This window comes from Oxyura jamaicensis, chromosome 4 (assembly GCF_011077185.1).
Source record: "Oxyura jamaicensis isolate SHBP4307 breed ruddy duck chromosome 4, BPBGC_Ojam_1.0, whole genome shotgun sequence".
NCBI lineage: Eukaryota > Metazoa > Chordata > Aves > Anseriformes > Anatidae > Oxyura > Oxyura jamaicensis.
In genome coordinates this window covers 21,351,778-21,376,942 of record NC_048896.1, presented here as the reverse complement: position 1 = coordinate 21,376,942, position 25,165 = coordinate 21,351,778, and the positions used below count along the sequence as shown (strand labels likewise).

The 25,165-nt window shown below is 45.0% G+C and overlaps 1 protein-coding gene across 16 annotated transcripts in view; it reads left to right on the top strand.

Annotated features, from left to right (window-relative positions):
• The window catches only part of EPHA5 (EPH receptor A5), a 197,802-nt gene that overhangs the window by 146,211 nt on the left and 26,426 nt on the right, over positions 1-25,165 (top strand). For 7 of the 16 annotated variants that reach the window (XM_035324095.1, XM_035324106.1, XM_035324100.1 and 4 more), the window contains 6 exons: positions 1,534-1,693; positions 5,897-6,002; positions 15,178-15,243; positions 21,681-21,748; positions 23,479-23,604; positions 24,767-24,952. In XM_035324095.1, coding sequence (XP_035179986.1) covers positions 1,534-1,693; positions 5,897-6,002; positions 15,178-15,243; positions 21,681-21,748; positions 23,479-23,604; positions 24,767-24,952 — 712 coding nt within the window. The remainder of the gene's footprint in view (positions 1-1,533; positions 1,694-5,896; positions 6,003-15,177; positions 15,244-21,680; positions 21,749-23,478; positions 23,605-24,766; positions 24,953-25,165) is intronic. The other 9 variants (XM_035324096.1, XM_035324099.1, XM_035324092.1 and 6 more) reach the window with 3 other exon arrangements.

Sequence of the window (25,165 nt, the reverse complement as noted above, 5' to 3'; positions counted from 1 at the left end):
AGTTTCACTAAATAGTTCTTAAAGTGCAGGTCATTCATGGGGAGGTTGCTACAGCCAGTCTGAATTTATGCTGTCTTGATTTCTTTGTTTCAGGCTGATAGCAAAACTTGGTGGTTTCTGTAGGAAAGCTCAAGTGTTAAAGTGTTTGCAAAATCAGCAGTGTATTGAAAACCTAATTGGGCTGACACACAAGTGAAGATGTGAACTAATATTCACTTACTGCTTTTTAACTATTCATTCTGTTATATTTGGGATGTCATCCTTAATCCTTCTTGTTTGTTGTTACTGTCATTTATGTTCTCTTGGGTTTGGGCCCTTTATAACAGTAAATTCACAGTGTTCATTTCCAGGGGATGAGAATGAACGATATTAAATGTTTTGGAAAATTGAGATTTGTCAGATCACATTCCTTTAAGAGAAATCACTCCTTAACAGGAAAAAAAAAAAAAGGCAGGTAGAAATAAACGCCTCCGATACAGTCTCACATAGCTACAAGCTTCAATGAGAAAATCTGTAATCTGTAATTTGGAGATTCCCAGGGCCTTAGCCAGGCATACTGCCTATGGAAAGCTGCCCGTTAAATAAGAAAGCAAAAAGAAAAATCAGTTCAGATCCTAATGGCTGTGCAGAAATCTCAGTAAGAAATTGCTAAGAACTCCTGCTTACCTCATAATGATTTAGATCTGAGAGGATATGGTGAATAAAAAACAGTTTCCCAGTTTGTAGCCCTTAATTTATGAGCTCTTGTCAAGATTATGTGTTACAGTAAATAATTCTAAGAGTAATTACCAAGCATTTGAGTGAAATTTTAATCAAAGAACTGAAACTCTTTTGCATTAGAACTGATTTAAATGAAGATTTATTTCAGCAAATTTTCTTTGAGTTCATTGCTTCAGAAGAACACTGCAAAATTAGTTATCTTCCTAGAGTTTTAGTTGACTGTTCCTGGCCAACATCTAATTTGTGGTTCTAGAAACGCCAGCATAAAGTTGTATAATGAATAATATAGTGTTCTCTTTTAGGACTAATTGCATTGCATGGAAGTATTTTAGGTATAAATCAAAATCCCTCTTTGAGTCTATGGAACTATTTTCCATTTTGCTGTGCCTTGGGATTGATTTTTGATTGTAGTTTGAACGTTTCCATTGCCCCAGCTATGTCTGTGCCAGCTGTGCTGCCTTATAAGACACCAGTGCACATCCAGAGCAATGGAAGGCCGTTCCTGCTTCAGGTGCCATTTTCATCCCCATGTGTTGTCATCTACAGTGGAAAATACCTCTGATCTCTTCCATGCCTTACAGAATCATTGGTTATAAAAGCTGCAGGGCAAGTGAAAATCAGTTCTATCATTTTGTACTGTAGAAAGGACGTTCAGAGTGGTTTTTGGGGGAGAAGAGATCCTCAAAAGTGCATATTTCAGTCATACTTGGTAACTTTGGTGTGGGTATTAAGAGCCTCTTCCATGAGAGCCACTATTTGTGTGTTTGTGTGTTTGAACCTTTTTTTCTGTGTTTTCTGGGGGATCGGGAAAAGGACCAGGAGACGAGCTACACCATCATCAAGTCCAAAGAGACAATGATTACAGCAGATGGCTTGAAACCAGGCTCAGCGTACGTCTTCCAGATCCGAGCCCGGACAGCTGCTGGCTACGGTGGCTTCAGCCGAAGATTCGAGTTTGAAACCAGCCCCGTGTGTAAGTCCTTTTAATTACTGTCAGTCCACATCTCTGCAATGGTTACCAGCAAGGAGGCAGTGGATCGATACCTTTGCAGAGAGCTCCATCACTCTTATGCCCTCTCCCTCTTTCTGGCCTCGTCCCTTGACTTAGGGAACGTCAGGCACGTCATGCCTGTGTGCTGGGCAGGTTAACACATCTGTGCTTGCCTCCTCGTCTCACGTGGTGGGGCAGGAGGTGAAGAACCGGGAGCTGAGACTCCAGAAATTCACAGCATTCACTGCTTAGAAAAATCCTGTATTTGTGAGAACTGTTAGGGTTGAACGGTTGCTGCTGTCATGCCACTGGGTGAGGGAAGATGAGGATGCCCCCTTTCTTACACCTGTGCAATGCCAGCAAACTGTGCTCCACATAGGCAAAGGAGGTCATGAGGAGGAGAAGGGTTAGAGGGCAGGAGGGAGAGGATGAGATCTCCTTCACACCTCTAAAGGCTGTCTGCAGTCAATGCTGAGCTTTTGGGGGAAAAGCCTCTTTCTCCTGGAACGGTGCCCCTTTGTGGGGGGAAGAACTTAACCAACATTTGCATCTTTTGCTTACTGTCAAGTTGAAAGATGGCTTCTGTTGGTTGCCACTGCCACAGCCTTGAGGAAAGGAATTTAACTGGAGATCAGAAATGGCAAAAATGTGCACTGCAAGCATAGGCCTTTGCTTGGCCTGTTACAAATTTGTGGAGCTTGAGGGTTTTTTTGTTCTTTTAATGAATGCGATCATCCAGGTCCACATTCTGGAGCAAATTCTGAGGCTGGGTGAACTCCAGAGAAATGCAGAGGCCCAGCTGAGCTTTCTCGTGGGTTCAGGCACAGCTGTGGGGAAATTCCTTTTGTCCTGATTACCAGATTTTTTTTTTTTGCTGATGTCTAAAGATGTCCTTCAGAAGTAATGTACTTGAGATATCTATTTCAGTTTGTACAACTGTAATTTATTAGTCTTCTATACTATTTGGGTAGAAGAGAAGCTTTATGGTAGAAATGCTGTTTAGTCCTGTGGAAAAGAGCCAATTGGTTCCACATTTTCCTTAGAAATATAAATTCATTGATACTTTGATTACTGTTACTCCAGTCCATTTAAAATCCATCATCAGCTCTTTGAGAAAAGGATTGCTAGTTGTGATTTCAATGAATGCTACCTTTGAAGCCGTAATAGGTTTTAAAGGAATCGCTATATAAGTACAGATGCAACTGTGGAGCCAGTGATTAAACTAATATGGTACAAATTGCATCATGATGCAAGCATTAATGCAATAAGAATGGTCTATTTAATCTATTTCTTATTGTGTTAAACATTAATCGTGTCCTATAAGTAGCAACAAAATCATGTTATACTGAAAATTACTCTATATTATACTAGGGAAGTTATGCTTCCATTGGAAAGTTCCTAGTTTAGAGTAATTTGAGTAACAGTATTCCAGAATATTAACAAAATATATTAAATACATGCACATTTGATCCAGTGCCATCATCACCTACAGCCCTAGTCCAAAAATAATGACACTTCCTCAAAGCCTCTTGTGTAAGTATCCATGCTAATCGTTTTTTTTTTTGAGGGCATCACTTGGTAATATCCTAAAACACTTCACAGCACTAACGTCATTTAGTTGCACCTGCCTACCAGCCCTTTTGAGACAGAGAAGTAGGTACTTCTCTGATGGTAAAGAACTGATGTATAGGCAGAGGAGTGCTACGTGGTCCTCAGTTAAGGAGTTGGGAACTGTTCCTCTTTTGGACTAAGTCTGTTGGAATAACACTGTGGCTGAAGGAGGATTCAACCAGATGTTGAAATGCTTGGCAGAACTGAAATGCAGCGTAAGCCTCAGTATCTTCCTCAAATGCTGTTCCATTTGACATTTTAGACCTTTTAAAAAAGTGGGATTTTTGTCCCCCAAGGCCCTACACAAAGTAAATCTTAGAGCCAGGAGAGTGACAGAGGGACCAGCCTCCCGACTGCGTTCCTGTGTTCCCGCATCCCAGAGAACCAGGCACACTGAAAGCAAGCACAGATTGAAATCCCCATGCTGTGTCAGAGTTCAGATCTGAAACTCTCAAGAGAGCCAAAGCAAACAATTTTGATTCAGACACAAACAGAAACCTTTCAGTGACTGGGGTGAGAATCAAGCACTCACCCTCCAAAATTGTTTGGACCAAGCATCACGTTTTGTTTTCGGTTCCTGTAAATTTCTTTTTGATACGCTTGGAGGAAATACCACAACAATTTTTGATGGCTGTGTGATCTAAGCATTGTACCTGAGAAGTGGAGGGGTGAAAAAAGCTGGGACTTATTTTGGACTTTTCTCTTTTTTGAAACCTTGGGTTTGTTTTATGTACTGTGCCGTTCAGCACTATGATGCTGTGTTGTTCAGCACTATGATTAGCATTTTTCAAAAGATGTTTTTAGTTGGGTGGGAGCTGTTGTTGGATGTTATCCGCTTGCTGCTGCCCTCCTCTTTAAGAGCCACAGAGCTCATCTGTGACTCTGCCAAAAATTTTTTCTCCTGGATTGGTGAGCTAATCCAGCCGAACACCCGGGACGGAGCAGGAACATGTCACCAAGGCGAGGGACAGTAATGCAAGTTCCCCCCCTCACATGGCAGCAAGATCCCAGATGGGTTTACACATTTGTGCTCTAGTGCTGCCGTAGATCACGGCAGGATCCATCGTATTTCCCCATCCTTTGAGCTGTGCAGAAAACCACCAGAGTAATAGCTTAATGTTCTCCTTTAAATGTTTTTCTTTTTAATTACTTTGTCAAGAAAGTAATAAAACATCATCTTAAGGAGCCTCTATAAATTCGTGAGGCTAATAAAATCTCTGGATGATGGCACGGGTTTGGAGCAGTTAACATTAAATATTTAATGTATTGGGCCAGTCATTTTGAAATCATTTATTGTTCTTGAGACCATGCTGCTTGCAGTTGAGCACCAGAGAGCTCCTGTATGAAGAGCTACTTGAAACCTATTGTAGATGAACGTTTAATGTCTCACCTTTCCTTCTTTCTTTTCTTTCAACAATTCATACGGGGCTATATTCAGTTATTTTATGGCCTCTGTAAAGTTAATCCAGTGCTAAGGACCCCCTTTACTTCAATTGTTGAGCTAAAGGCCATCTTCAGCACACAATCCATTCCTGCCTTGCCACTTCCTCGAGTGGCTGAAGTTGCATGTGGGAACGCCAGGGCAGGTGCTCCCAAGCCCCAGCAGGACCTGTACTGAGGTTTCTCCCCTACAACAGCAGCATATATGCCCGGGAGCAGGTTTCTGAGGGAGAAAGCTGGGTCTGTACTCCAGGGTGGTGGCGTGCAGCTAAATGGCTGGCAGTGGAGGTAGGAGGGTTTGGGTTCTGCTTGGGGAACCCCGTGTGCAGAGCCCTAGTGAGAGGTGGGCTACCTTCCCTTGAAGTGCAAAGCAAATAAGCATGGTACAAATGCTGTTAGTATCTCAGTTTTTCAGGTTGCAGGAATCTACTCACCTGCTCTTACTAAATATATGGCAAAACCTGGCTCTTGAACAGATTTCCTGGCCTTTCTGCCTGCGTCTTTATCACAGGACTCATTTCAGTATTTTGTCAGAAGGGATCTTTACAAGGCATGAGCAAGCACAGTTATGCTTTCCTTAGCAGATAAAAAGACCAAACAGTGGATGTGTCTTAGCAGATTCCTACTTTACAGAAGGCACTTTCTGGCCATGTGATACAGATGCTACAACGAGTTGGGTTTAAGTTGTTCATAGCTTCTTGAAGCACAGGTAATGCTCATAGTCTCAGATCTTATTCACATCTCCTATTTAGTAACAGCAGCAACAGTATTCCAGAAATACTTTCTCTGTTTGGTTTTCATCTTTTATCTGTGTGATTTCTAATGTAGCTGACCAGGGACGGAGAAACTCCAGCCTGCAAACTCAAAAGCTGAGTTCTCTAACACTGAGTTTCTGAATTCAGTGATGAGATGGGATTTTGTTTGGTTTTTGGCTTGGTTTTGCATGTCTTTTGGTTTCTTTCCACCCATTTCCTTTCCAAAGTAGAAACAGACAGCAAAGGGGGAAAGCACAAACCATAAAAGAAGAAATGAACTGGTAAGACTGAAACTTCATTGGCAGCCTCACAAGAAAGACCCATGCGAGTGCTGACTGTAATTTTAACCTTAATCTCCATTTTCTGTTTCTCATCTCAGCAGTAGCTGCATCCAGCGACCAGAGCCAGATTCCTATAATTGTTGTGTCTGTAACAGTGGGAGTTATTCTGCTGGCTGTTGTTATCGGTTTCCTTCTCAGTGGAAGGTAAGAAAAGAAGCTGTGTATTTACACTTCTCCAACTTTTGTAATAACTTTTATCTGACCAGCTGATTAGCACGATTTAGGCAATAGCAGTGAGTGAATAGAGCTGACAAGCAGTAGTGCTATAAAACAGCACGAAGGTGGGCTGATTGATCTGTTTGGACAGGCAGGAATTGCAAGTGTGTGCTCACAGATGTAGTTCACTTCCCAGTGATTTTCATCTCTGTGTAGACCAGTCCTGATTGTTAGACTTGATTCTCACAGGAGTCTTTTCACATTCTTGTAAAAATAAGCAGAACATGTTGTAGGTAAAATATCCTGAAGCCTACATATTTGCATTCTGACTTTGTGATGAGCTTTTCTCACAGAGAAAACTTGACTTCAGGAAAACACTTGTAAAGAAAAAGAGAAGAATCCCAGCCGAACGGTCAAACGCCCTAAGTTTGGTGAGGTCTGGATTTCATTTTGCACGTGTAGGATGCTAATGTTTTCCCCACATGCTAGTAAATTATGCAGAGAGATCCCCCCACAGAGAGAAGCACTCGGCTTCAAACCATCAAGCAATCCCATTGACTTCTCATGTGCTTAAACATAGGCAAGTGATAAAAGCCTGGGCTATACAATCTTTGACAACTCTAATGGAAGTTGATGGAACTTGTTGGTGAACAAGGAATTGTGGTACTGGGGGAAAATCTGGCTTATGTCAGGATCAGTTTGTACGGCGTCTCTAAATTTGTGTAGCAGCCAACACATGAGGCAGTTTTTCATACACTACATGCATATTCTTCAAAGTCAGTGAAGTACCTGTCAAAGCACAGTACATTTATTTTAATGTCAGCAGTCAAATAGTTCATTGTCCTTCGTGCAAAGTAACTTGAAGTGCCGTGCTAGCACGGCATCTATTGATAATTTGTTTTCAATGCAAAATAAACATTTATACTTATGAGGTACCTCTGAGCCTTGCTTGCATGGCACAGGTCTGTCTTGAGCTTGGGTCTAGCAAGATGCCTATAAATTACAAGATGTTGTAAGTGTTAATTATAGTTACAAGATATTTGCAGAGGAGCTGCACTCATACCGAACATATCGGCTGAGGGTGTTATTTCACAGAGGAGTTAGAAGTGTTCGTCTGTGAATGCACCAGGGTGAAATCCAGCCAGGCTGAGCAGCTCTGTCCCCAGGCACAAAGCATCCATAGGACAGTTATTTCCTGTCTTAACAGGTAAGTGGCTGCCAGACTCCACTCAAGGTCAGAGACTGACATGCACACTTCCAACTCAGCCGTGCAAGCTCCTGTTACCTGCTTTGGGAGTCTTGTTGGGCTTAAAAATAGGAAAGTCAATTCTCTCGTCTGAGCAAGAAGCGTGCAGCGGCATTGGGCGGGGGATGAATGGCGACACACCAATCACACCAGTGTCTCCAGGAAAGCTGTAGGCAAAAAAGCTTGGCTCCAGACACCGTAGGCTGGAATTCAAGTCTCTCCTTAAAGCCTGGAGGGTTTGGGTCAAACCCCTGCTCCAGTTGAACAGAGGGAGGGATGTGGACCATGGCCTCTGTCAGCCTCAATGTGTGCTTGTGTCAATGCAAACAGGAGGGAGCATGTGTGACTGTAGAGAAGCTGTAGATGTAGCCTGGCACCTCTTCAAGGAGGAGTCTGTGGATGTGAATTGCAGGTGGAGGGACGCACATCCCTCTGTAGCTGTAAGAAATTGCTGTTGTGTGGCAGCCAGTATCTTTGGCTCTTGGCACAGGTTTCAGAAGTGCTCAAGGTCCCTTTAGTGAGGACATGCCCTTGCAAGTGGCCTTTTTGCTCCTACCCTGGCCAGGTCCAAGCAAGCAGTTGCAGAGCCTGAGCCATTTGTCAGCAGTGCTAGTTAGTTGTGGCCTTCTGTCCCTTGCCCAAATAGGCTTTCCAGGATGTGCTTCCTCTTGGCCTTTTATCCCTTGATATGTTCATAAAAATCCTGGTCTGCTTTGGCTAGAGTTTTATCCCCTCCTCTTCTGCTGCTTTAATCCTCCTACCTTTTACTCTTATCTCTCTCCATGGACCTGCATGGAGCTGCAGACTCCTGGAAGCTTCCCCATGGCACCATGCTGGCTGTAGAAGGGGCAGGTATATGGACTGGAGGACTTTGCTGGTTCATGTTAACTCCCTCTGCTACCTGGATGGAAAACTGGCCAAAGCAGGCTTATGGTAGATCTTCCTGAGGACAAGCCTGATGAAGGAGTGGTGAAGGAAGATAAACCTTCCTTTGGAGCAGCTGCCTTTCCTTCCTACTTTGACATGGGCCTCATGGGTTGTACAGTCTCCAGGGAACAAAAGAGGAGCTGAGCTCATAGTCCATTTTCACCTTCTAAACCCTTCTCCTAGACTGGGAGGAACCCAGTCCCTCAGCTGGAAGCTATGGAGGAGCCTCCAGTGCTGGTCTGTTGTTAGAGAATTAGCTTCGAAACTGCAGGGCTTCTTGGCCACTTGGAGTTCCTGTGAATTTTAAAGCCCATCTCCTGTGTTGAGTGACTCTTCAGAACAGAAAAATAAACCTCGGAAAGCTGACAGCCAATCTGAAATTAAACAAAGCAAAACAAAAAAATTGCTTCTGTTTGGAAGAAGCAGAAATGCCAGTGAAACGTGTCAGTCACGCTGCTTCGCCTTGGATGCGGTTTCAAGACAATTCATGGAGCAACTCTCATGCTGTGACATTGCAGGGTTGATAAATGTGTTCCAAGTCAGAGGATAATCCCTTTCTGAGGTTGTTAACCTGTTTCTGTTTCTGGAAGACTTTTCTGTATCTTCGGAGAGGTTGTGTGTTCCAACACGTGGTACTAGGGAGTTAAATTTCCTTTTCTGTTTCTTTCCTGTAATTATTTTAGAAAAACAGACATTTTGAACTCCAGGATTTGCTCCAGCTGGAATCACCACAGCTTTCCATGCCGAGTAAGCTGTGCCAAGTCCAAGCTCTTCTCTCTGAATAATGTAGGAGGACAGGTACTGTCCAGCAGCAAAGCTACACAAGAAACCCTCTCAGGCTGCAGCAGTGAGGGCACAGCCTGGACAGTTCCTGTAAATGGGCATCTCAGCTCTGACTTCGTGCTGGGAGTCCCTGGGCACTTCAGAATTAGGGTATCACTCCCTGAGGTGCTGTATGGCATCTCTTTGTGCCTGTTCTCCTACGTGCTGGGCAAAAGCAAGCATGTCAGGAGGCAGGGCACTGAGAGCACTGGGGAAACGGGAAAAACAGAGCAGGAGCTTGAGCAGCCCAGCAGGAGCGGGGCTCCTCCCGGGTTCCTCGGGAGGAGGGGTTCCTCCCGATGCTGGGAGCTCAGAAAGTTATTTCTTAGTGTAGGACTCGGGAGTCCGCTGGCTCTGCGAGCTTTTTATTTTCTGCTGGGTCCCTGGAGGCAGAAGTTTCCACACCTCTTCCTTTTCTGCTTTCAAGTATCTCTGCAGTCTCTCGCCTCTTTTGAACGAATGTAAATAACAGCTTGGCATTTCCCGTTGGCAGCTGGTCCCAAACCAAAGGTCAGCTGAACGTTAGTCACAGTGGCATTTCCACCAGCCAGCGTCCATCTGTGGAAACGCGCTTTGTTTCTGAAGCTGGAGGTTCCTGGGAATTTGAAACTGAATGCGCTTTGCCCTAAACAATTAAGCTGCATTTCAGAGCTGATTTACTTGCAGATGCTCAAGAAAACTCTTCCTGTAAATAATGCGTCCTCTGACCAAGGTCATAAATGCTGCTAAGCAAAATAGCTGGTAACTGTTAAAGCCTCCTGCTCTCTGCATCAAGGGCGTATTAATTATATAACAATCAGGATTACAAGTCAAAGAGATTCACTAAATCAGACTATACTTGTCTGAGCGAAAAAGAAAAGTGGATTGCAAATCTATTATTAAACCAGATGCAAGCATTGAATTAAAGAACATGGAGGTAGCATCTTTGTTTTCTTAGGATTATGTGTTCTTCTCAAAAGCACAATGTATTTTACAGATACAGCAAAGCTAAATTTTGCTTTCATCGCAATGCTTGAATTAGTTGCCACGTGTGTTGTTGCTTGTAATTGAAGTATGTAATCTAAAATAATCAGACTTCTGTTTTGAAGTGTCAGACCGTGCCACCAGCAAAGATCTGTGCGCTACATCTTACAAGGGGAAGAAGGTGGCGCATCTGTTGTTGTAGTACCAGCCCCTGATTTCTCTGGACTTCAGGAGGAGTCTGGGTGCAGCCCAGCCAAAGCAGGTTTCCATCAGCCTGTGAAGGAGATCGACAGCTCCAGAGCAGTTTGCACTGTGTTGTCCTTCAAGCCTTGTTTCCAAAACCGAAGGGGTCTGAAGGTGAATGAGGAGACTGCTGTTCCCTGCGGTCCCCCAGGCATTAGAGTTTTGTAGCATTAACCAAAGTAATGGGCTTTTAGAGAGTAAAATGGGAACGCTTTTAGGTCAATGCTGAGCATGTTTGCAAAAGCTGCTCAAAATAACTAAGTATGCTGCGTATCTGCATTTATAGCCAGCTACCCATTATGGGTGACTTTTCAGTCTGAAGTGGTCTTCCAAGGAACCAGGCGGAGCTTTTTATAGAACTTCAGGAAAAAATACTTGAAGTAGTGGAAACTGCCCCTCACCCTGTTCTGCGCATCCATAGAAAGGCTCTCCTGGCAAGAAAGCAGCCTTTCAAAAGACAAAGCAAAGACAAATCTTCCCACTGGGGCATTGGCAATTAGAAGCTTCTGCACCAGAGTATCCATCCTTGACCTTAGCTGATTTAGACTTTCAAATGTCAGCCCCTGTGGTGGCAGAGGGCTGGTTTCTGGCCACAAATATGTGCATCTAGTTAAAAAGTGACTTTCAGAGAGGTTGAGAGGATTTGGGGGGGAGGGGGGGGAGGTGTGCTCTCTGTGGTGTGGAAGGTCTAAATTGGAGGAATTTTTCCACAGTCCCCCCCATCTTTTTCCAAGATGTGGCAGGGCTTAAAATAGTTCAGTTTTTCAGTATTTCCGTAGGAAATGGGAGACGGTTTGTAGATAACATTTTTCATGGAGAGAATTTTTCCAGCATGAGTCACAATTTTTGTTAGTTGTGGCTTTTTTAAAGGATTGTTATCTCTATATTCCTGCCTGTTCTTCCTTCTTCCTACAGGACATTGTCTCCCATGATCTATAGCCATTTTATTGATACTGCATGTTGCCAAATATCCCCTGTGATTCACCTGCCAACAGGAAGGATTTGGCTGGAGAACCTAGTGCTCTGCCAAGTCAAGCTTCCCATCCACCAAGAACAGTCAGGGTCTGGTGCTGCCTGTGTTCAGGTCAACATTTTTCCTATCCCCATAATGTTAACAGGCTCTTTGCTCTTTAGCTGTATGCTTTCCAGGAGAGAGGAGTGTCAGCAGCATTGTTATACAGCATCCACCTCTGAAAAAGAAGTGCTCTGGTCCTCTCCCCTTCTCCACAGTGTGATGCCAAAGCTGGTGTGGAGATCTGCCCAGTCCCTGCATCTGTTGTCCTGCCTCCAGGCTACCTAGGTCAGCTCAGCCACTTTACCTGCTCCAGCACCTTTTTATCTTTTTTATTCTGAACATTTCTGGGCTTAGTACTTTGATACAAACACAGAGCAAGCCAGTTTGAGTTGCTGCAGTTCAGAGGAGGGTTTAGGGACCCAGGCTAATCTGCTTTCCGATGACTTTGGCTTGCACAGGAGGTGAGATTTGACTAAGTCTGTAATTAAGCTCCAAGAATTTCTGAATGATTCCAGCAGCAGCCAAGGGAATGAGACAATAGGAGCACTATGAACAGATAACTGGCTGGCGTAAGCTTTGTCTGAGCAGGGGAAATGAGGGGGAGAGTAAAGCAGTTAGTGACAAAAGCTCCTCATCCTCATGCAGATGATGCATTTGATGGCATTGTGCAAGTTTTTTGTTGACTTGGACAAGAGAACTGGGGTGCCTTTCAAGCTGAAAATCGGAGTTTCACTTAAGTGGTAGCAGCTCCAGGCTGCTGCTGAGCACTAGTGTTTTAAAGTGGGGTTTTACAGTGTCTTCTCTTGGCTGTGGAGTGGGTACAGGATGAAGAAAAGAAAACCAGGCTCTTGTCCCCCTGCACTTCTGAATACATGAATATTTCACCCTGCTTCGGATGCTAGAAATAGGAAGCATGACCTCTCCTTGGAGGCCTACCATGCTGGGGCACGTAACTTGTTTTCCAGATGAGAGGCCGTCTGTACTTCCTCCTGGCTTAGACATAGTGGAGAGCATTGCAAGGGATGCTTCCAGGTGCCGTTTATTTCCTGGGAAGCATTTGCTCTCCTTCACTATAATGATTGCAAATGTATCATCTCCTTGGGCTTCTGCCTTCTCAGTTACAGCAGACATATATTCCTAGCAGTTCCTTATTGTAGAAATATGTTCCTAGGAGCTGACAGTACGTACTTCTGCCCCTCTGACATTTGAAGTAAGCACACTGAGTCTGGAGGTGCTTGGTGCAGCGCTGGCTTTCTGACCTGGAGATGCAGGGAACAATCCTTGTCATTGCTCCAGGCTGTGCGAAGGATTAGAAAAATCTTCCCAGAAACCCTCAAGTATTGCAGGCTCTAATCACAAGCCTCTAAAGAACAGCCCATTAGAGCAGCTTATTAAAAGCAACGGATGAGCCTTTCATTTATCATGACTCCAAGTCTTCGACTTATAACTCTTAAAAGCCAAAGCTACACACAGCACAGTCTCGCTGAGATGCATCTGGCTGCTAAGAATTTAGTTTAATTCCAAATGCTGTCTGGGTCATCCGCAGCCCCCTGGTAAATTAATTACATTGACTGAAGGCGCAGTTGTCGGGCCCATCAGATAATATATATTTCATTAACCAAGCATATAGTCCGAGGTTTGAAACAGTGCCAAGGGTGTTAAGTACTCCTAGCACAGGTTTATTAAAGTTGGCTCTCCAGGCAGTTGGGTTTGCAGGCCCCGTAGGCATTGCTGGGGTCACCTTCGTGAGGACCGGAGGTCTGTTAGCTTTGCTTGTCCAAGATAACTGCAAACAGTGCCATGGTCGAGCCAAGAAGCTGGGCAGCACTGGCAGGCCCAGCTCTCACCACAGAGGTGTGAGAGGCCCTGCTGCAGCTCCAGGCCTCCCAGCCACGTCCCCGACCATCTGCAGCCCTTCCCCTGGAAGCAGGGCTCAGAGCAGAAGTCAAACCTCCTTCATAAGCCAGCCTGGCTTTTGGAGATGCTGCTGCCTCAGAGTCTCATTCTTTCACAGCCCGGGGGCTTTAACTGGAAGTGTTCTCCCAGTAATCTCCACCCTTACGTGGAACTGTCATCTGTTAACCTTGAGCAGATGCAGGGACTCCTGAGCATCTCTGGGAGCTGAGATACAAGCCCTCACAGGCTCACCTCATGTTTTTGCTAGTTGAACCAGTTTAGTTTGTTTCTAACAGCTTTTGATTTTCCCTCACGTTACGCTTTTTGACTATTTTGACCCTAAGTTGTATAGCACAGTGTTAGGTGGCTGGCATGCAGGAGTAAGGCCCTACCAAGCCCTATTTCCCTTACACTTGAGCATTCTTCCATTCATGTAGAGTGGGATTTCCAGTGCTCTGCACTCAGCAGTGGGAACAGGTTTTGTTTCAGAGCAGCTCTGTTTCTGGTGAGGTGCTCGAATAGCTTTCTTTGTTTCAGAAACTAGTCAGCTCTTTTTACTGTAAGGATGTCTTCAGCTTAATTGAGCTGTTGTTTCAAAAACCTTGACTTTCATGCTGAGCGGTGTGGGCAGGTCTGGTGACAGCAACTGTTTGAAAATGCCTGAGGGGGAAAGGGGCTCCTTGCTAAAATGTAAGCTACTGAGGGAGTGGTTATAGTGATCGCAGTCCCAGTCATCTTCCACAGACCTGCCAGTTCCCTGCACTCAAATCTTGTCAGGGTGAACCCAAAAAACAGCAGAACTGACTCAAAATAAATTAGTGAGAGCTGAGCTTCCCCCATATTAATATGACTCCACAAGCTGGGGCATTATGAAAATACCAAATATTGTCAATTACAGTTAAAAAAAATAATAAAAATTGGCATCACTGCTTATAAAATGCTTGCAAGTTGTTTTGCTGATGTGAAAGGAGCTTAGAGAGACATTCTTCACCAGTTCTAATTTAAGTAAGCACATAATCCAGTATATAATTCTGTAAATCATTGCATGCCTGAAGTTATTTTGCATCATAATTTAAGGTGGTGCAGTTGCAGAATGTTAATTTTGTCTAAATGGGCTATTTTAATGCGTTTAGGCATTGTAGGGTATACTTGAAAAAATCTGAATGGCACAATTTTTATTTTTGTGTCTTCCAAGAAGATGACACAGTGATTTTAGGAGAAATAATGAGAGATCTTCAGCTGTTTTTAACTGGAGTATCTGTCTACATTGTTGGGACATGGGTATGTAGGACATACTTAAGATCTTCCCATTTCTTCTGCACTATGTTCTTTTTATGGATAAATTACTTAGTTGCTTTGCTAACAGAAGAATACCCGTGCAAGTTCTCTGACGAGGCTAAAGGGCAATTACCGAGGTACAGCCAGCCTCAGGTGACAGGTTGATGCCAGGTGAAGAGGTACTCTGATCAGATAGAGTAAAAGCTCAGCAGCCTCCGAAGCAAGCTGGGGGTGCACACAGTGCCTTTCAGCTCACCACGTTTTGGGTTGAATTAGACTGTCTGCTGTCACACAGCTCATAAGGCTCTGCTCCTGCAGATGTGTAACGCATGTGTGCAAAGCTGCGCTGATGCAAGGACTGCGTGAGTACATGTGAAAGGGTCTGCAGAAGCAGGGCTTGTATCATCCAGCGTTTTTTTTTAAAGGTGGCGGTGACAGTACTGCACACATGGCTTGTAGAAAAAGTCACTTTGCCTGCTCCAAGGCAGGTGCTTAAGTTTAAGCACATGGGTGCCCCCGTTAACCCTAACAGTGGCACTTTGGTACGGTAAGCACACAGAAGCTTTGCAGGGCTGGGATGTCTCTAATCTCTCCAAGACATTGTTCCCAACAGTAGCCCATGCCATGAAATTCTTGCAGCCCAGGGTGCTGAGAACCACACAGTAATTAAAACAAAAGGGAAGAAGTGCATATAAAACTGTTGCGAATGTATTTGCGCATTGCCAGGGCAGTGGGATTATTCCTTATCCTGGGCCTTTTTGTTTGCTTTTCAGTTGCTGCGATCATGGCTGTGGGTGGGCTTCTTCTCTGCGTGCTGTTGCCTATCCGAGCCTAACATGGTCAGTGTTCCCACCTGCGCTGGCTCCTTTTCGTGTCCTCCCTCCATGTTTTCCGTGCACAGTCTGCCTCTCCCTCCCTTTCTTGTACTACCCTGCAAACCCGACCTCTGCGACCAGCTTGGCTATCTCAACAATTGCAAATAGCCTGACCCCATGCAGTGTTCTTCCACTAAGAGCAGGGTTCTCAGAGGAAAAACCCCATACGTTATGCCTCGATTGATCCAGACAACACGCTGGATATGTTACATGGCGTAGCAAAGCTGAACACCACATGTGCTGGGCGCTTCGTCAAATTCTGGGCGCGGGTGGATTTGTCCCCCTAGAAAGGGTGGAGGGCAGGCGGGTGTGTAAAGGTTATGGCATTTGATGGAATGTAACGTGCATGTCAGTGGAACGAACCGAATGTCATTGCTGCCAATGACATGGTGCTGTTTGCAAGGATATGCTCCAGCGGCGTTGGGCACATCTTTGTGGGCGTCGGGAGCTGGGTGTCTGTGCTGCATGCTGCCACGTCCTGCCACCGTCTCCTGCCAGGCTGCCTCATCATTTTCTGCTCTTCTGTACTCTCCTCTCCTTGCCAATTAGTAGAAGGAAGGGTGATTCTAACTCCTGTTGGTATGACTGGATGCAGGTTGAGTTGCTTCCCTGGAAGGGCATCTGTTTTAGGTCTCTGAGTCAGCTGTAACCCGTGCAGGCAGAGATCTTTCCAAGCTTGCTGGCAGCCTTGTGAAACCTCCCCCATCAAATACCTGCTTGAGACGGTAGGAGCACCGAGATGTCCCACTCACGTTTTAAACTCTGAAGGCTTTGCAGTGTAGCTGGGTGAGATGCGTGGAGCTCTTCTGCTGCCTTTTTTGGGGGGATGCTGGTCTCTAGCTGCGGAGCGTGGCTCTCACTGAGATGGACCATTTATCTGTCCTCTACTGCAGTATTTTGGGGTGTTTTTAAATAGGTTTTCATGGATTCTGAGTGCTTAAGAGCAGCATTAGCAAGCTGGGTTGCTCAGCTTGAAATGTTTCGCTGCAAAATGCTGTTCTGGTATGTGTTTCTGCAAGACATGCATTTGGCATCAATTCGGCACACAAGCAGCCCCTCTGTGGGATTCGGGCTTCAGATTTCCTCAGGTAGGACCCCGAGAAGAGGGTGGCAGCAATGGAAACATTAACCAGAGGTGCCAGCTCAGGGGAGCTCGGTGCACACAGAACAGGAATGAACTGAGCAGTTACGAAGACAGAGGTGTGCAAGGAGGAGTTGGCTGACCTGGAAAACGTCCTCCACAAGTTTCTTCCTCGGCTGTGGAGAGAATAACGTGGCGACAAGCTGCTGTTCTGGGAGGGGAAACAGGAAAAGGGACTTCAAGGCACGGACGCTATCAACTGTGCTATAGGAAGGCATGACAAGCTCTTTAAAAAGATTTATGGAGATCACTTCAGAAGGAGCTTTCTGCAAGAAAGGGAAATGGTATCTTGTTTAAATTATTTTTAATTGTTCTGGTGGTGATTTAGGCAAGCAGGGAGTCATTCAGTGCACAGGCAGGGAAAGACGAAAAGCTAAAAATACCGCTGCTGGAATTTTTGAAACTTCCTTTGTAAGACATCCAAGTTAATCAGAGGTCAGATGCAGGGTTGCACACTGCGGAGGGGCACGGCGGTGCCTGGGAAAACAACTGTGAAGGTGGCGAGCCTGCAGCCCTTGGGAAGGGAACCTGCCCTTGTTCCCCTTGGGCCAGCCATCCAGAGCGTCTTTCACCTGAGCCGAAGGTCTTAGCTTGTCACCTCAGGATCTTATCTTCATTTTATAGCAGTCCCTTGAGTATGCCCTGGGTTTGTGGTACTAAATATATTCAAGGATTGCAAGCAGCAAAGGTGAACGCTGGGCGTGGACCGACATCACTAGAGGAAGGCTTTTGCCTTTGGCTCTCAGTTTCAGCATCATTTATCCAGGGTAAAACTATTTGCTGTACAAGTTGTTGTCTCCACGCAGAAGCAGAGAAGACGGGATCTTGGCCAGATGGACAAAGCCCTGTTTGTTCCTCAGGGCAGAATGCAGTCCTGCCCTGCAACACGTATGCAGCCTTATTGCTTTAACATCTTGGAGTAAATATCCTGAAGTGAGCGTTAAGCCCTTATCAACAACAACCCCGTGGTCCTCGCAAAACTCCTGTAAAATGACAGCTCAAGGTGGGTCGGGTGTACTCCTCAGCGCTGATTTGTAGTACGAGATGTGCTTCTGAGTGAAGGTCTGACCCCTGAAAAGCAAGTGGGGGGTTGTTTGCATTTCAGAGAAGTGCACCAAGGTCATTTATCTCATACTGAAGAGATATGTACATAGAGATCTTTGCAGGACGGGGACAGGAGATTGCTGCTTCAGGGCATAATCTTTTATGGTACCGGCTGCGCCCAGCAAGGTGAGGTCCCTTTCCTCACTGGGGACTTCTGAATGCTGTCCCCATGTTTCAGTAATGTTTTGGCCACGTGCTGAAATGCTTTGACGTTTTGCTGTAAAAAGGTGTATAAACACTCTGCTACATCATTGCCTAGGACTTGGATGTCCACGGTCCAGCCGCTTTTAGAGCCAGTCCCCTGAGCGTGTCCTGCTTGGGTTGTGAGCAGAGAGTTGGCCCCAGTTAGGAACTTGGAAACTCCTTCCCTTTCACATTTTGTGGCTTTGGGGGATGCCCCAGGTAGCTGAAGTTCCACAGGACACCCAGCAAGGGCACTCTGAAGCACTGGGTCAGATGCAGATATCTCCAGGGAGAGCAAGCATCTTCCTGCCTCGTTTCTTGATGCTGAAAGGATTTTTCTCCGCGAGTTGGCTTCTGCTGTGCGAGGCAGTGGGCACTGGTTTCCCAGCTGGATCCTTCATCTTTCTACCTGTCCACTTTATATTTTATAAAGCTATATAGGAATCATTTTACAAGTTCACTTTTATAATCTGTTCCATAAATATTTTATGAGCTGCCTGCCAATCTGCAAGTAGTTTTTAAATAAGACATGATGCTTTAAGAATATTTAAAGTCTCACGTTTTTCCTCTGATAGGTTTTTTTGTTTGTTTGTTTGTTTGTTTGTTTTTTTGAAAAACACAGAGCTGTGCAAGGAAGACATCTGCTTTCTAGATTCAGAAACTGGGACAAATCCACAACAGGAGTAAAGAGTTGAGATTCAGGTGTGCTGCTGAATTACATTAACTCTTTGGCTGAGAGTCTCCAGCTCAGTGGGAGACAAAGAGAGCGTCAGGATCTTTATACTTTTGCTGTATGCGGTACAGAAATGATACAGGAAATCTGTTCTGTACAATGTCGGTAAATGGGAGAATGGATCTTCCATCAGGAGACTTCAGATCTGCAGCTCCTCCAGGAAGCATTAAGAGCAAATGCACAAGCAGAAATGGATTGTTTTCCCAAACAACTGGGAGATTTTTCAAAAAGCTGTATTGCAAAACCAGAACATTTAGGTAATTTTATCTGCTGGTTAGATTCACATACTGAATCAGGACTCTTAAGGTGAAATAGCAGATTTTTCTGGGATTTAGTTAGGTGAAAAAAAAAATCTTTAGTTTGTGGTATCTAAAAGAGCTGAAGGCCCAGAATGGAAGTGTGATGTAGCCGCAGCCAGCACATGCATGGCCTGGTTCTCTGGTAGTTTAAAAAATTAAGTGTGTAAAGGGCACAAGTGATAGCAATGGGCAGGTCATGCAGAAAGCTTCATTATTGACGCCCCATTCTGTCTTCAGTTGTATTCCATCAGCTGCAATTTCTCTTTGGCGGATCTTGTTGAGGCTTGTTGCAATGATGCTTTGGGGTTCCAGAGCTGGGTTTTGTATGCTGATGTGGTGTGCTGCTGTATGTGTTATGCGGCTCTAGAGAGGGCACAGCCGAGGCAACTTGTTTGCATGGGCCTTCTGAGTGCATTGCCATGCAGTAAAACGCTAACTGCTTGGCATGAAGGTATGCTTAGAGCAATGCACGCCTGTGGTCGTGTGTTCTCTGTCCCCCTCTCCTCCCTCTTGATGGCTGAATCATCGGGAGATGCGGTTAAAAAATGCATTTATGGGTGAAGCACTCTAAACCTGAGAAAGAGATCAGGGCATTTGCTTTAAAAGGTGAGCAGGAGAAATTTTAACATGCTTTTGGTAGGACAATGATGAATTGAAACCTCTGTGTGTTTTTAAGAGGGAAATTGACTTTCTGAATATACACCTCGAAACCCCTTTCATGCCCACACCCCAGTGCAGAAAATGACTTCTGCAGGAAACTGATGGAACTTCTGGCAACTCGCAGAATCCAAAATGGGGGTTGTCAGAAGTGGGAATTGATGCTGAGACTCGGACCTTTCGTTTTTATACTTCCAGGGGCAGACGGTATGATGAAGGAGGAGAATCCATTTTCACCCAGGGATCGTAAAAACCAAAATGCCCTTTGAAATGACCCTTACTGGGGGGTTCTCTGCATACAGCCACTGCTTAGATTGGAGCTCATTAGGCAGGACCCCTAGGAGAAGAGCAAGGAGACGAGCCCTGCCGTGAGCACCAAAGTGGGGCTAACCAGGCTGTGTCTCCGGGCTGTCCCTCGCCGCTGTCATCAGTTTTGCATCCAGAATGTGATGCTCACTGCTTGGTTGTGGTTCTGTCCCTGCCGCTGAAGTTGTGCCCTGCATGGACAGCCTGGCTGTTTTATCGAGCACGATCCATGTGTTGGCCCTGTCATCTTTCTGCCTGTGCCCCTGGATGGCTTGTCAGCCTCCCCCTGTCTTTTCTGCACCTCATGTCGACCCGTTCCCCTGCAGTCTGGTTTTTCTCCTCTCACCTTGGCACACATCTCCCCTCCTGCTAGAGGTAAGCTGGCACTAACCCCAGGACCTCGGCCCCGTGGGGTCTGGTCCTGCCAGGGCCAGCTCAGCAGCAGTGCCCACGTCCTGTTGTTGGCCTTTTGGTTTTAATCATGGTCGTTTCACAAAGCCAGTGCCAAAATCCTGTAGCCGAAAGGCTGCTTGGCCCCTTGCAACCAGGCAGACAGCAGTTCGCAGTAATAGGACTTCCCGCTGAGGGCATGTTTCATGCAGATGCCTATTACTGCGTCCTCCTAATTGCGCTTTTGTTTCTGCTAATCGTACTCTCTTCCTTGCTGCGAGTTGTGCTGGAGCACGTGCCTCCCCCTGTCCCAAAATCCTGGGTAATGGAAGAGAAGACTCCCAAGTTTCTCAGCTTTAAATGGTAACGTGGGGCTTTCTGTCAGAGGTGTGACACCCGGCAGTGCAGCTGCACACCGACTGCCTTGCGGGCATTGCTGGCAGGCTTTTCACTCTTCCAAACAACATTTCTGTGTCTCACGTCCATGTGGTCTGATTTAAGGATGACTCAGTTCCTCTATCTGGTTATCATATTGGGTCCTTGGAAAGACTGGCAGATATATGTGCATCCTACATACCTCATCCCATATTTCAAAATATATGTGTGTGTGTGTGTATGTAGCAGTTGTCCTTGCCTGTGCGGTTACCCTGTAGCTTCCTAAGCGGTTATTGGCGTGAAGCAGGTCTCAGAAATGCCACCAACACAGCTACTTGGTGCTAACGTGATGCCATTTCCTAAAGACCCAGTGAGAAGGCTGGGGGCTGAGTCAGGGAAGAGCAGCCACAGGCTAACAGGAGGATTCCCTGGCAGAGCTGTGACTCCCATGTGGCAGTGTTTGCAGCTCCATCGCAGGATTCAGCAGTGTCCGTGCACTGCCTGACACTAACGTGGGAGCACACAGGCAGTGACTGTGTGCTTTCTTCCATCCTTATTGCTGCTGGTCAGAGGGGATTGCATGAAGGGTAGCTCCTCCCGATAAGGCAGGAGACATGCAGAAAACCCAATCAGAGAAAATGTAGGAGACCCTTGAAGGCAGTGAGCCAAGAGGCTTTTTTTTTTTTTTTTTTTTTTTCTCACCATCATTTTGCATGTGTATAAGATGCTAATGTTGGCACGACGCTGTTTTCACAAATACCTAAATGTAAAGTTCCGTGCAAATGCCCAGTGGGTAAAGGGACCATGCAACACAAACAAGATGGTACCTGCAAAAGCTGAGGTCTTGGCTCTGAGGACCAGGAGCTCCCACTTCTGCAACTCTAATATTTCATCCCATTCCCCTTCCATTGTCCTTCCTGTTCTTGCTTTTTTCTTCTTAATAATAGCTAAATTAAATGTATGGTAGAGTTTTCAGAAGCATCGGTGGGATTTGGAAGCACAAGTCCAATTGAAAAGCAGTGGGCCTTGGGCCCTGAATCCCGTTAGGGAAATTGCAAGTAGTTTGATGAGCTAAAACTGGGACAGCAGTGATACGGCCACTTGAGAGGTCGGATTCATCGCTGTTCTGGGTTTTTGTGCCTTGCGTGACTGAGGTAATGAGGGGGACCCTGTTATACCAGAGACAAAAGTGTTCTTCTTTTGTTTTTTCCAGGCGATGTGGTTATAGCAAGGCTAAACAAGATCCAGAAGAAGAAAAGATGCATTTTCATAATGGCCACAGTGAGTAAAGATTGAACATGTATATGTGTGGGTTTGATTCTCTCTGGTAACGAGAAATACAAGTGAGAGGTGCTTTTTTTTTTTTTTTTTTTTTTTTTTTTTTTTTTCCCGGAAACCATTTTCCTGGTAATTCACAAAAGAATTCACTTAATTCTATTATTCAGCAAGTCCCTGTCTGCCCCTGCTCCAAGCCCCACAGAGACCTGAGTGCAGGTGTAAGTGTCTGAACAGTCCTTACACCTGCCCAGTTATTCATGCCTGCACATTTTTTTCCAGGATGGAGCGGAGTGGATCCCTGTTTGCAGTAGATCTGCCTAGCGAACAATTTTGTTTTGTTTCACTGTGCTGGGGTATACACTGTGACTCAAGATGCTCTTAATTTTGCCTGGCAGGCAAGTAACAGCTTACATACTGTGATCTGGATGTGTTTGTCCAGAATACCTGTTTTTTTAAACCTTTGGTCCATCCCAGCCAGCCATGAGGACCAAGCCCATAGCTACTCTTTGCCCTTGGATGCCTGTGCAGAGGTGTGAGGAATTAATACGTACTTCTTGCTCCCAGTAAGCTTTCAGAAATGCCGTGTTAACACCTGTAAGCTGATCTGAATATATAGACTTTTATGGTGATGCTAAATCGTATGTATCACGGTTACTACCAGTCTTACTGTACATCTGAAGCCAGCCTTTGAAAAGCTTTCCTTCATAAAGTGTTGTGGGACCTCTGGATGTGTAATAGCAAAGTGCCTTTTGGGGTGGAAAAGGCAAATGCATCTTGAGCACAAGTCAAATTTCCATTAGTGCTATGTAATGAAGGCAGCAGGAAGCAAATCAATTAAGAGCCACAGTGTAATGTAGCTGTCTTATTAGACTGATGAGCAGTTCTTGTGAGTAGCCTTAATGATTGTCAAAACAAACTTATAATACAGATAATGAAAATACTTTTTTTCCTTGAGTCCTGGAGAAAATGCCTGGTATTGATTATATTTATACAGTTACAACCCACAGGCTTTGTACTGCAAATATTTTGTTCATTTAAATCTCAGTAGCTCCATCTGAAATAATGTGCCTGATTGATTAGCTAACACAAGACTGATAGGGCACAATTCATTGCAGCTCTCCATTAACCACCATCCCTCTGACTTGCTTTGCGAGTTGTTCCTCAGCATTTTGCATTTCCGTACTCCTCTTCCTGGTGTACCCTTTCTGCAGGAGGGCCGCTTATTCGGGCTGTGTCTGGCTGACAAGGCTCATCCCAGTGCTGTCAGATACCTCAAAGCCTTTATAAACCTTTCTGGTGGGGAAGAATTACAGATGAGGCACCGCAGCGTGCAAAGACAGAGCTGCCTGCCCAAGGTCACCCAGGCACTCTCTAACGATTCCCAGCCCTGAAACGAGGTCTCCTGACGCCACCCGTTTGCACCAGGCCCCGGGCCAGCCTGTTATGCACCACTGAGAGGATTTTTTAGCTGCTTGTCCTTCCAGCTGAGCACTGCCATGTGTTCTTCTAAATACGATGAAGATGTGTGCCACACACAAACTAAATGTTATTTTCGGAGAATACTTGCTTGCACGGTGTTCCAGAGCACAGAGCATTCAAAAAGCATTATCTATTCATTTTTTTGCAGGAGAAATAGATTTCCCTGCTGCTGTGTCTTCCGGCAAGGGACAGGAATAGGCATTATCCTTGTCTGTCACAGCCCGTGCTGTTAATGCTGTAATTTGTGTTCGCAGTTAAATTGCCTGGAGTAAGAACCTACATTGACCCCCACACCTATGAGGACCCTAATCAAGCTGTCCACGAGTTTGCCAAGGAAATAGAAGCTTCGTGCATAACCATCGAGAGAGTTATTGGAGCTGGTATGGAAATGTGTTTCGTGACCCTTAGCAGCATGGAGGGATGACTTTTCTAATGCTAGAAATCAGAGAAGGGCTGTGAAATATGTGTGCTGTTAGGCAGTCGGTGTGTTATGTGGAGCATACCCTTGTTCCAGCAGAAGCCAGGGACAAAGCTGTCGTTGCCTACAGTTCTGAAATTCACTCATTGAACTAAAAATGGCAGAACACTGTCAAGTTTGGCCCACGATGAGTTATTTCTATGGATACTAAGGCAAATGAGTCACCTAATTTTCAGTTTCTTTTGCACCATTTTAACTTTTTTTCTCCTCCTCTATTAAGGTCAGTATTGAAGCAAAAATTAAGAATGAGAATTCATCTGAGATTTTTTTTTTTTTAAAAAAAAGAAAAAATACAAACCAAAGCCCAAAGCACTTAACTTCCTTGGTTATAAGAATCAGTTTCCATTTTCTTTCAAGTGAAGCTGTTTATTTGGTCTCACATCTAACGTTAGGAATATTTGGCATCCTCTGACACTGTGTTTTTGGAGATAATTTACTGTCCACCAGGAAAAATATCCATTTAGTCTACTTTAAAAAAAAAAAAAGTAGTTGTAAAATCGGAAAGGGTGTATAGTCTATAAAAATATATGTTGCTGTGAGAGGCTAGCAGCATTCCATCTATTTAACTTACCAGAGGAGGGTTAAGAAGCAACTGGTTTGTGTTTTACAGCTATCTGCACAGAGCAGTGATATAGGATATGACAGGAGTCTTTCATCTAGTAAAGAAAAACATCATGAAATGAGAAAAAGCCCAATGGAATATAGAGCATAGCTATTTAAATATAGGAAAATAACATACTGGAATAGCTCGCCTATGGATTTGGGGTAAAATTCATTACCAGGAGTGTTTCATTCAATTCTGGTTATCTTCCTAAAAGACCAGGATTTGCAGCTTCCTAGTTTTTTTCTGTTTATGAGTTATTTCGCTTGTGGTTTGCTGGCTATTAGAGATGATGATCACTGTGATGTTCTGCTTTCCATATTCATGAATGTGGGACAGGCCTGTGTATTTTTGATTAGCTTTCTATAAAATATGAGCTGTATCCTGTAGACAGGCATGTTCCATGCATTCCTTTGGCATGCTCTGATCCCTTTTTGGCTTGATTTTTTTTGTTTTCCTGAAGGTGAATTTGGAGAAGTCTGCAGCGGGCGGCTGAAGTTGCAGGGAAAACGCGAATTTCCAGTGGCTATCAAAACCCTGAAGGTGGGCTACACAGAGAAGCAAAGACGAGATTTCCTGGGAGAAGCAAGTATTATGGGGCAGTTCGATCACCCCAATATCATACACCTGGAAGGCGTTGTCACAAAAAGTAGGTACAGATTGCTGAGGACTGCTGTCTCTGAACTCTGACGTATGGGAGAGTTGGGAAGAGGAAACATTGTGTAGCTCAAGTTTTGAGTGTGTGTTTTATTGATTCTCAGCCCCCAGCAAACTCCCCTTGCTTGAGCTTCCACACTTTGTGAAGGTCTAGGAACCCAAACTTAAGGGAGATTGTACCCAAAGGACTCCAGTGTTCTTCCAG